The sequence below is a fragment of the Hyperoodon ampullatus genome (assembly GCF_949752795.1).
Source record: "Hyperoodon ampullatus genome assembly, chromosome: 3".
Taxonomy (NCBI): domain Eukaryota; kingdom Metazoa; phylum Chordata; class Mammalia; order Artiodactyla; family Ziphiidae; genus Hyperoodon; species Hyperoodon ampullatus.
In genome coordinates, this window is record NC_136916.1 from 13340489 (window position 1) to 13353111 (window position 12623).

The 12623-nt window shown below is 40.4% G+C and overlaps 1 protein-coding gene across 3 annotated transcripts in view; it reads right to left on the reverse strand.

The window, feature by feature from the left end:
• The window catches only part of SPAG6 (sperm associated antigen 6), a gene marked incomplete at both ends in the record, with an annotated part of 75827 nt that overhangs the window by 41013 nt on the left and 22191 nt on the right, over positions 1-12623 (reverse strand). For all 3 annotated transcript variants that reach the window (XM_079699935.1, XM_079699934.1, XM_079699936.1), the window contains one exon: positions 11439-11622. In XM_079699935.1, the coding sequence (XP_079556061.1) occupies positions 11439-11622 (184 nt within the window). The remainder of the gene's footprint in view (positions 1-11438; positions 11623-12623) is intronic.

The following is a 12623-nucleotide window of genomic DNA, read 5'->3' on the forward strand; positions in this document are numbered from 1 at the left end:
ATTTATCTTCAGTGCCTGAAAATATCTTAACCTCATTTTTTTCCCTTAACCTCATTTTAAATTTTAAATGAATCTTCAAAAAACAAATTTTTTAAGACTACATCTTCTTTTATGCAAGAACATGTGACATAATCATATACTGTTAGGTAACCAGCAAAATTAGAAGTAGTTATGCAAAAAAAAAAATTCAGAGAAAGAAGGCTTTATGTTATACTAACATACTAACAAGATTTAGATGGGGTTGATGGTACTATTGGTGATATTTTCTTCTCTATTTGACAAATTTTCTTCAATGTGATTGTTTTTAAAAAATAAAAGAAATATGAACATGTCCTTTGACCACACATATAGCTATTGCTGGGGCTAACTATACTAACATTACTATTCTAAAGAAAAATAAACACTTTAGCTTATTTCTCACTATGGAAGAAAGTTTCTTATTTTTAAAAATGGTGGGAATATGTCTCCTTAAAACAAAATATTAGGAAAGAATGCATAATTATTCTTTGAAGAATTACTAATATACACTAGAAATATTATCCATTTACTTTTTCACACTTCCCCTCATCTTAATTCATGCCTTTATTACAGTTAAAATATTACATTTTTTAAATGTTAAGGCTTATTCATTTTTAACAATTTTTTAGACTTCAAATTGTCAGTAGAAATAAAACTGTCCAACAGCACCTTCCTTATTTATAAATAATAATTAAAGCCACTGACTGCATGCATGTAGACAACTGGTATGCAGTCCTCAAATCTGATGGTCAGCTGTTTTCAGTAAAGGAATAACTAGTTCTCTTTAGCCTCCTGAATACCTCACTGCTGAGTGAAGGAATTGAGGCAGCCACCTCTATCGGGCCATGACAAGCTCAATACAACTTTAGATTTAATTTTTAAAACAAAAGGAGACACAGATAAAAGGGAGGACATTTAAGATCAACAACATTCATAAAATTACTAGTATCTAAAGCTGGATGAATGGAATATTTAGGGATGACTTTATGTTGACCAGAAGGGAAGAACACAGAGTAAAGTCCATCAGCGTATAATAGGCACAGCTGTAACATGTAAAACTAGGTGCGTCAGGCAAAAGTAATTTTGCTTTATTTTAACAGTGCTCACAATGGCCTTAACCCCCTCCTTTTTTTTTTTTTTTTTCGGTACGCGGGCCTCTCACTGCTGTGGCCTCTCCCATTGCAGAGCACAGGCTCCGGACGTGCAGGCTCAGCGGCCATGGCTCACGGGCCCAGCCGCTCCGCGGCATGTAGGATCTTCCCAGACCGAGGCATGAACCCGCGTCCCCTGCATTGGCAGGCGGACTCTCAAGCACTGCGCCACCAGGGAAGCCCCCAACCCCCTCCTCTTAATTGTTATGAATAGTGGTTTGTTTAGATCAGAAGCGGTAAACACAGGGCCCAGACAAGTAATTAAAATAAGTGAAGCCAGCAGGTGTAAGAAAAATAACTGAGTGGGAAGCACAGTAAACTGGAAAACTATATGCAGCAGCTACAAGGAGCAGCAACTACTCAGCTTCAGCCCAGCGCAGCCACATAGGAATATAGGCCAGCCGTTGTCAGATCCTAGGATTTTTCAAGAGAAGCCAGACATCTGATTTTTAATGTGAAATTGCCTGGTTTTTAAGTGTTGGAAACTTAAAAACACACTGTGTAAGACAACATAGTGCAGGCTAAATAAAACACGTCCATCATTTTACAACCCTAGGCTTAAACCTTACACCTTCTAAAACGAGCTGTGGGGACTTTCTGGATGTAGAAAGGTGACATTCTTTCTACATTTGATTCTTGAAGACACACTCTAGAGTCATAAAGGAAGAACCACTATAGTGGTTACATAAGAAAATTCAGAGGTGAATTCCAAGAAATTGATGAAAACCTAAAAATTGGCCTGCAAAAAAAGGATTAATCTAAACATATATTATGATACTCCACTAATTTTTCTGCTCATAATGGAGATGTAAGAGGGAAGAATGTGAGCAAAATTAAGTGATGCACCATGAGAACTCATAAAAAGGACTCAAAATGAAGAGGTTCTCCGAAAGGAAAAAAAGGAAGAAAAAATATATATATAATATATATTTAGCATACTAATTCAAAAATAATTAGGCAAATCAAACACCTCAAAAACTCTAATTCCTTTTAACTTTACTGCTTTTTAATTTCGTTTTCCAAACACTACTTTTAACTCACTGGTTTTAAGCCCTACAAAAATTTCTATTCTATTTTTTCATTAAAAATAAAATAGTTATGAATCATAATTTCTTTGCATTTAGGTGGCCCTATTTCTTAGTTTAAAGATAGGCTGGGGCTTCCCTGGTGGCGCAGTGGTTGAGGGTCCGCCTGCCAATGCAGGGGACATGGGTTCCTGCCCCGGTCCGGGAGGATCCCACATGCCTCAGAGCAGCTGGGCCCGTGAGCCATGGCCTCTGAGCCTGCGCGTCCGTAGCCTGTGCTCCGCAACGGGAGAGGCCACAACAGTGAGAGGCCCGCGTACCACAAAAAGAAATAATAATTAAAAGAAAAAAAAAAAAAAAAAGATAGGCTGGTTTTGCATCTGGCTGTAAAACACAATTATATCACTTCAAAACCTTTGTGAAATTAAGCGGGTTAAAAAATACATTTAAGATTTGGCTATCACTTATGATGTCAATCTTATGTTATATAATCATCCCATTCAACCAAATTTTTCATGATTTGGTGAAATTACAGTAAAAACAAATATGGAGGTGTAATCGCCAAAACTGGTTATATACTGACCATACGCCAGTATGATTTTAGGAATGTCACTTTTAAAGTGGAAGAAATTTGTCTCACCCAGCTGTTTACAACTGGTTTAGTTACCTACTGCTACACCAAACTTAGCTGCTTAAAACAGGAAACGTTTATAACCTTACAGTTTCTGTAGGTCAGGAATCTGGGAGCGGCTCAGCTGGATGGTTCAGGCTGTGACCTCTCACTGGGCTGCAATCAAGCCATCAGCTAGAGCTGCAGTTATCTGAGGCTTGACCGGGATACACTGGGTCTACAGGATCTTCTTCCCAGCGTACCCACGGGAGTTGGAAGAAGGCATCAGTTCCTCCCCATTTCTGGGCTCTTTCATAGGCTGCTCATGATGAGGCTTCCCCCAGAGTGAGTGATCCAGAGGACAGAACCCAAGACAAAAGCCATAGTCTTTTATAATCTAACCTCAGAAGTGACATGCCATCACTTCTGCTATATTTCATTGGTGCAACGTGGACGGAGACTACAAAGGGATGTGACTAGGAAGAGGAAGGCATGGAAGCCAGCTACCAAAAAACCTTTATTCTACACCAACACATCTGAAAGAGGCAATATCCTTCTACAGGTTACGATGGCTCACTAGAGCTATAATTCTGAGCTGAGAAACTGATATCTCCAATCGCATGTTGGAGTGAGAAAAGGTGGCGGGAATTTGCATATTATTATGAAAAAATCTAATGTATGATTTTTATTTATCCCCTGCTCCCACAAATGTCATTTTTCCTACCCATTATCTCCACGCCACTTCTTTCCACCCCATCTCCAGAGCCATCGGTCTAACCCTTACATATGGATTGAGTGTCTGAGAGATTAAGGGTTAACACACATACATACATATGCTTTGAAGGTTAAATAATTCTAGCTTCTTTAAAAAGTCAAGTGAGTCAAATAAGCCATTGATCTGGAGTTAATGGGGCCTTAGTAAGAAATTACAATCAGCTGGATGGATGGCGCACTTATACAAGGCTCAAGTATAAAAAACAGCTTCAAAATACAGAAAGGAAAAGTCAAGAAGTGGAGATGAGAGAAAGAGAAGGTGGGAAAAGGTAGAGTTGGGTACGGCCTTGGAAGATCATAGGTAGCATAAGATACAAAGCCATTTTTAAAACCCCGATTTTAGCAACTTTTAGTTTTATACTTTACTCAACAGCTGAGACTAAGCTGAATTGGAAAAGGCAAAGTTACAGAGAGGGTTTGGAGTGCTCTTGTAATGAAGAAAATAATAAATTACTTGGAATCAGCTTTTTACAAAATACGCTTTTTGTATCTAGACATGTTTCCATTCATTTCTACTTGCTTTATATAATATTGCAGCAATCATTGTAGTTTCATTCCACCTACAATCCGCATTCTGCTGGGAGGAAAAAGAAAATCCTTAGATGGAAAATGAAGATTTTATTATTCAAACTTTTGAACTTCACTGGCATTTGTTCTTTGTTCAAGCCCAGTTTTAGGCAAGTCCCTGCCTTCGAGAAGCTCAGGCTGACGGAGGAGGCTAAACAGTAAAGGGTTAGCAGTGCCCCCGTGGAATTCTCTACAAGAACACACAAAGGCCAGAGGAAACAGAAACGAAGCACTGGATGGTTAGAAAGTTTACAGGGTGTTTTTATACAAGTGGTCCCCGGTCAGCAGTTCTCGGGGTGACTGCCTCTGGGTGGTTAATGAAGCTACCTGTGGGCCTCCACTGTCCACTTTTATTCCTGAGGATGAGCCAGCCCAACATTGTTAATAACTGCATGATATCCCACTGAGTAAATGTTCCATAATTTACTTAACCTCTCCCCCCCACCCCAGCTACTCAGGGCACTTAATTGTTTTGTTTGCTTTGGGGCTTTGCCATTCTTAAGTTCAGTACAGTGAACTTCTTTGTGCATTAAGATTATGTTTATTTATTAGTTATCCATTGCTACATACAAAATGACCCAAACTCAGCAGCTTAAAGCACCATTCCATATCTCATATTTTCTGTGGGTCAGGAATCCACAAGCAGCCTAGCTGGGGGGTTCAGGCTTGGAGTTTCTCATGAAGTTGCTGTCACACTGTCTGCTGGGGCTGCAGTCGTCTGAAGGCACAGTTGGGGTAGGATCTGCTTCCAAGCTCACTCGTGTAGTTGTAGGAAGCTCCGGTTTCTTACTGGTTGTCGAAGACCTTAGCTCCTCATGACATGGGCCTTTCCACAGGCTGCCTGAGTGTGTCCTCATGTCACAGCACCTGGCTTCCCTCAGAGTGAGTGATGAGAGAACCCCACAACAGAAGCCTCGATCCTGCAGAGCTGGTCACCTACTCTCAGAAGTGACAGACCGTCACTTCTGCAGCATTCTGGTGGTAACACAGACCAATCCTGGTACGATGTGGGAGGGGACTGTACAAGGGTGAGAATGCCAGGACATGGGATCTCTGAGGGGCATTTGGGAGGCTGGCTACCACGGGTTCTACATTGATACATATATACACTACAGGTTAGACAAACATACACACATTCACACATATGTGTGTGCATGTATGTGTTTACTTAAGATAGAGGCTCAGAGGTGAGGGTCCTGAGGGGAAGAATGTTGACATTTTTTGAGGTTCTTGATATTTTTAGATTAAACCACATGAAACTGCTGTTTTTGTTAAGTCAAAACCAATCAAATATAGGTAATTTCATAAGGTCAACCTAATATGAACGCAATATTGTTTTCCAAAGGGGATTATCAGTATGTGGCCCCATCAACAATGTGCGAGTCTGGTAGTTTGGCCACTTATAAAGTACATTTCAGCCCTTACATCAGTAAGTGATTGCTTGAAGTTGACCCATCATTTACTTGTCCCCAAATGGTAAGTTTAGTTCCATATTCCTTAACTTACTACACATATTACTGTTCAGTTATACTGATTAATAAGCATGAATATTAAGTGTGACTTTTTGAGACCACAGCATCACCACTACATTGCCTTTTAACAACAACAACCCCCCCCCACACACAAAACACAGAGTGCAGGCACAGGAACTCTAAGTCAGTGCTGTGAGATGGGAATGTGTACCATGTATATAATTTAAAATTTTCTAGGGAATTCCCTGGTGGTGCAGTGGTTAAGAATCCACCTGCCAATGCAGGGGACATGGGTTCGAGCCCTGGTCCGAGAAGATCCCACATGCTGCGGAGCAACTAAGCCTGTGCGCCACAACTACTGAGCCTACACTCTAGCCTGCAAGCCGTAACTGCTGAAGCCCATGGGCCCTAGAGCCTACGTGCCACAACTGCTGAGCCTGCGTACTGCAACTACTGACAGATGACATAGAAAAGAATCAGGCCAGCCAGCTCTGTCTGGATTCCTTCCTTACATTATCTATTTGGTAAACAGTTTGTAATCTACTCGATGTGTCTGTAGTATCAGAATAAGCCAATTACTGCACTGCTCACTGTGGCTGCAGCAATCTCCTCTCCTGACTGCTACTGAGCTGGAAGGGAAATTTCTCATTTGATTTAGTATATAAATGATATCCCTAAGAGAAAGAATAGTCACACATGTGGAAACCAGTCATCAGGGATTAAAAACAGAGGTATCTGGCAAGACTATCCGATACTACAAGGAGCTTAAAATGAAGAATGATGAGCTTTCATACACTTGCCTTTCTCGCATTATAAAAAGGAAGACTTTCTGAAGGGTTTTGAGTAATTGCCAAGCAGTTCTGCCATAAATTGCTGTCTGACCAGAATAAATCATTTAACCTCTCTATTTCAGTTTCCTCACCTATAATATGTTAATATTATATATATATATATATTATAATGTGTTAATAATTTAAATGTTTTAGAACACCTAATCAAACGTATTCCTCTTTGTCAGGACTGAGAACAGCCAAAGTTTATTCTGAGACAGCAAAGGTTTACAGGAGGCAAAGTTTACAAGAGACAGAATTTTTAGCTAAAGCTCCTAAACACTGAAAACTTAGTTTTCAGCCCAAATGTGGAAGATCATTCCTACAAAACACTTACGTGGCTCCTCCTTCCTCAGGCTGCGGCCAGGCCGCTGCTCTCACCTCTGTCCCAAGTACTCTGATGACTGCCACATGCTGCGCACAAGTTCGCTGGCGGCGCTCCACCACAAAGCTGCTGTGCCACCGACGGGCGCGAGGCCAGAGCCAGGCTGCCAGGCAGAGCGAGGAAGGAGGGCCCTGAGCGCGAGGAAGCCCCCGCCTGGGCCCTACCGGTGGGAGCACCGCGGCCGCAGAGCCCACCGCTCCTCCTGCCTTGCGCCCTGTAGCTCCAAAAGCAAGACCAGTCCTCGGAAAGAGTGAGAGATTTGACGCCGATTAGGTAAATATGTAACCAGAATAATTCTGCTGAGTGGGAGAATGCAGCAAGACGGAGGAAGAGGGACAACCAGTCTGAGAAGAATGCTACCTCGACCTTTATTAAGGAGCCCAGAGTAGAAAGAAGTAGCTTATTTATCTTCCGAGTAAGAGGTACATATTATCAATTGTATTCCGTACCTGGTGAGTCAAGCGTGGACATTTAATGAGACCATTTGCCCCAAGTTAAAACCACCACCACCACCATTTCTGGTGGATAGCCCCCAGTTTCCCTTGGTTATCTGTAAAATGCTTTAAAATCTATACATAGAAGTAACTTTTAGAAATTGCATTTTTCAAATAAGGAAAAGTCAGATGATGCCCATAGATTTCCCTCTTCTACTAATTGTATGCTTACTTTATTTTTGTTTCCTATACACAAAACGTTTTTCCTTAAAGGTTCCTTTCTTATTGCCCTTAAAGGTACATTTCTTTTGCACCTCCTTTAAGGTTTATATTTCTTAAACTATCTAATCAAACAACTCACCACGAATACCCAGAAGAAAACACTGAATGAATCCCTTTAATCTCAATATATTCCATTTTTAAGAGATCATCAAGAAAGAAATCAGGTTATTTGGAGGTAAATCTTCTATTTTCACTGATATTCAGGATATGAATGATGACTTACTGCTTACTAGATAACAATTCCCTTTCCTTCTGAGAAATCTATGCAGTAATCTCTTCTGGGAGCTTCTGGGTCCCAAGCCCCTAACTACTGTGAAATATTGAAATTAAACTGGGAATTCCATGTGGGAGCCAGATTATAGCAAAAAATTGGAATAGAATCCCGAAGACAGAGCCTATTTATGAACTATAATCATTTAGCCGCAGATTCAACAAAAGGGAGGTATGGAAAGGTTACCTATGGGCACCTGCCTCAGAGCGTGTCTGCATGGTTGTCCTCAAAGCTCTTTTGCACCACTCTTTAAAATACTCATGTTACAATCTGTTTGCCGTAAAGTCCTCTGACATTAAAAAAAAAAAAAATTACTCAATATACTCATGTAGTTTCCCTGTGATAACCAGCTTCTAATTTAAAACATTGCTTTAGTTTTCTCAATCAACATGTGTTAAACAATAGTCCTAAGGTGAAGCTACTTGGAAAACCAAAATCCAGATATTAAAGAAATAATTTTCATATACCAATTCTGAATCATTCTAAGCATAACAATAGTTTTCCTTCTCAATTTACTTTTATATCATTTTATTATTTTGTCTCCAATACTGTCACCATTTAAAAACCAAATTAAAGGACTTCCCTGGTAGCGCGGTGCTTAAGAATCCGCCTGCCAATGCAGCAGACACGGGTTCAAGCCCTGGTCCGGGAAGATCCCACATGCCACGGAGCAGCTAAGCCCGTGCGCCACAACCACTGAGCCTGTGCTCTAGAGCCCGCGGGCCGCAACTACTGAGCCCCTGTGCCACAACTACTAAAGCCCACGCGCCTAGAGCCTGTGCTCCACAACAAGAGAAGCCACCGCAATGAGAAGCCAGTGCACCGCAATGAAGAGTAGTGCCCGCGCACCGCAGCCAAGAGTAGCCCCCGCTCGCCACAACCAGAGAAAGCCCATACGCAGCAATGAAGAACAAACACAGCCAAAAATAAATACATTAAATAAATAATTTTTTTTAAACCCAAATTAAACATAACCATGGGGCTTCCCTGGTGGTGCAGTGGTTGAGAGTCCGCCTGCCGATGCAGGGGACGCGGGTTCGTGCCCTGGTCCGGGAAGATCCCACATGCCATGGAGCAGCTAGGCCCGTGAGCCATGGCTGCCGAGCCTGCGAGTCGGGAGCCTGTGCTCCGCAACGGGAGAGGCCACAACAGTGAGAGGCCCGCGTACCGCAAAAATAATAATAATAATAATAAAAATAATAATAAAATAAAAAACATAACCATGGGACAGCCACTTCCTGTTTCTGTTTTGAGTTTCTTCTTCAAAACTCTTTCAAGGAGTACTTAATGAAACTGTATGGTACAGGGGTTGACATATGGCTTTGGAGTTAAGACAGATTTAGACTCAAATTTTGGTTCCACCATTAACATGATTTCAGGTATCCTAAGTTCCACTTTCTTCCTCTTTTTAACAAGGAGAGTAATACCTGCCCTAAGTGTATCTGTAGCCAAAATGAGATAATATCCTAAAGCATACTGCACAGAGCCAGGCACACGGTAATTACTTGATAAACGGTAGCTATTATTTTATACATGCACACACACTGAAAAATCTGGAAAACAAATTAAAAACATCCTTAATTCTATCACCCTAGTAGCACAAACACATATGTCCTTGTAATTTACATCCACATAAAAATTTATTTTTATATTATAATTGTAATGCACAATTTTGTCTTTTTTTCACATTATAATCACTTTTCCATGTTATCATGTGGGATTCATAATTACCTTTTATTTGTTGAGTGAGATTCCATTAAGTAAACGGCTATAATTTAACCACTAAATTCCTGCCAAATATTTGAGGGGTTTTGATATTAGATAATAATACTACAATAACATTTGCATGAATGCAGCTTCTTCATTCTGTGGGATTTTTCCTTAGGAAGAATTCCCAAATCAGGCTTTCTAGAGTAACCATGAACTCTTTCATGGCTTAGATTAGTTTTGCCAAATGCCTTTGCACAAGTTTATACAATTTGTAGTGCCTCCATCAGTGGACAGAAACATCATCATGCCCTCTCAAACCTTCAGAATTAATACAGTATTCATACCTTGCATTTATTGATTACTTACCATGTACCAAGCATTGGTCTATCTCATCATCCTCACAACAAATCTCTGAAGTAGTACTTCCTCTCTTGCAGATGAGGAAGTTAAGTTTCAGAAAGTTTAAAAGCCATGTCCAAGGTTACACAGCAACTAAGTAGTAGAACTTGGACTCAAACTCAGATTCTGTCCTAAGGCCACAATGCTGTTAACCACTTGGTTATATTTCTGCTTTACTCTTTTTTCCCCCCAAATAATAATAGGTAGGAAAAGATACTTTCACTGATGTTTTAATATGCAGTTCTTGATTACCAGCAAAGTTTACACTTTTACATATGTTTGTCTTAAAACTGTTATTTTCTTGTTGTGTTGTTTGTTCATACTATTTAGCAACTTCTGTAAAGTGGTGGGGGCAATTTTGTTCCCTATGTATTTTTTACCGATCAGGTGTGTCAGCACAACCTTCACACAAGAGGCCCAGGCCCCTTCTTTTTCTTTTCTTTTTTTTTGCGGTACATGGGCCTCTCACTGTTGTGGCCTCTCCTGTTGCGGAGCACAGGCTCTGGACGCGCAGGCTCAGCGGCCATGGCTCACGGGACCAGCCGTTCCGCGGCATGTGGGATCTTCCCAGACCGGGGCACAAACCCGTGTCCCCTGCATCGGCAGGCGGACTCTCAACCACTGCGCCACCAGGGAAGCCCCAGGGCCCTTCTTGATGGCTTCATTGAGCTCAGTTTATAAGAAAAGGTGCCCCTTCTCTTTCTCCTCCTTCCTGACTATTATGGGCTGAATACAAATATGTTCTAGCAAGTTACCACATCCATATCTTTTCAACAATATTCACTCATGCAACATGGCTCCTGGCTGGCTTGGAACACCCTACCATAAGTGAGAGTGAAGACCCAATGTCCCCTGAGGGGTGACAAACTCAAACAATTTTGTAACAGAACCAATTTACCAAGGTCCTTGAATCTAATCAATATCTCATTGTCCCCACATCCCCCTGATTCCCTTTCTGTCTTCAAATTTTTCCTTTGGTAACTAACATAAAGACTGAAATGTATAGGTTTTTTGGTGAATTTGTGATCCAAACAACTTGACCATCATTCAAAACTTATCTCCCATAATGTACAGAAACATCATTAAGACGTCATATCTGGGACTTCCCTGGTGGCACAGTGGTTGGGAATCTGCCTGCCAATGCAGGGGACACGGGTTCGAGCCCTGGTCCGGGAAGATCCCACATGCCGTGGAGCAACTAAGTTTGTGCGCCACAACTACTGAGCCTGCGCTCTAGAGCCCGCGAACCACAACTACTGAGCCTGTGCTCTAGAGCCCATGCTCCGCAACAAGAGAAGCCACCGCGAGGAGAAGCCGGAGCACCACAATGAAGAGTAGCTCCCGCTCGCCACAACTAGAGAAAGCCCGCGCACCACAACAAAGACCCAATGCAGCCAAAAATTAAAAATTAAAAAAAAAGACCTCTCATATCTATGGTTTACTAAGCAAAACCAGATTTACCTAATTAATCTAAACTTTAACAATCCTATTTTATAATAAGGCCCATTACCTGCATTATGTCTTGCAATACTGTCAAATGCACAGGCTGCAGCCTGTTTGACTCCAGGGTCAAAATCTTCCAAGCATATCACCAGCGTATTCAGTGCTCCACAATCCACTATCGCCTGAGCTAGTTGGGGAGAATGTTTACCAACTGCTTGTAACACAAAGGCAGCTCCTTTCTTGTAAAAACGCTACAAGGATAAATAGACAAAACTCAAAGTGAATTGAGCTAAAAGTTAAAATAGACCAAAACCAACATTAAAATGACATTGATATATTTTTTTTAAAAAGCTCAAAAAATAAATAAATAAAATAAAAAATAAAACTAAGAAAAAAAGCTCAACAGCTATTAAATATAAGAGATGAAAAACATCCTGCAATATCATTTTGATTTTTTGATGTTTCCCCCATTGCTTTTGCTCAGTAACTGAACTGAAAGGATTTAAGTCTTAAAATACATTTCAAATGTTTTACTCTGAAACATGCATTTGGAAATTGTATAAAATAAAATATAAACATTATATTTCCTACAAATTCATAAAATAATGAGATTTCATGTTTGTGCATTACAGTGAAAGGTATTTGTTTGCTCTATGGGAACTCTTAGATTGTTAGCGCATGCAACTAAACTGTCACCTAACAAATTCGTTTCCTTTACTTGCCCTCAGTCTCTAAGCATGACCTCAACTAACCTTTCTGGTGTCCCACGTTATCCTGAAATAACAACTATGTTCTGAGGCTCCCTTAGCAATCATCAGATAAACATAAAGGCAAAATATTCATGATACATTTTAAAACTCCTCCTGGCAAATAAACCAGCCCAACAGTGGGTTATGTTATTTATCCCTTCTTAGAAATGCTTTTTTACAAAGATATAAATGACGTACCATTATGTGAATTTCAAGTAATGCTTCATACTTATAATATGTTCTATATGTAAATTTTATCAGATTAAGAAATAAAACTGAAACACAAGACTAACCTGTTTTTCTTCATATTGCTAAAAAAATAGATGCAGAGGAAGTATTTGGCTATAACACTCACTGTTTTATGGTTAGCATAATGACACAGTAATAGTCTCCTAACTCTTTCATTAATAGAGCCCAATTAATGCCCTATTTTAGATTCTAAGTTTCTATTTCTTTACAGTGACTACAAAAAAAAGCGACTAGGTAACTATAGCATCTGTTTT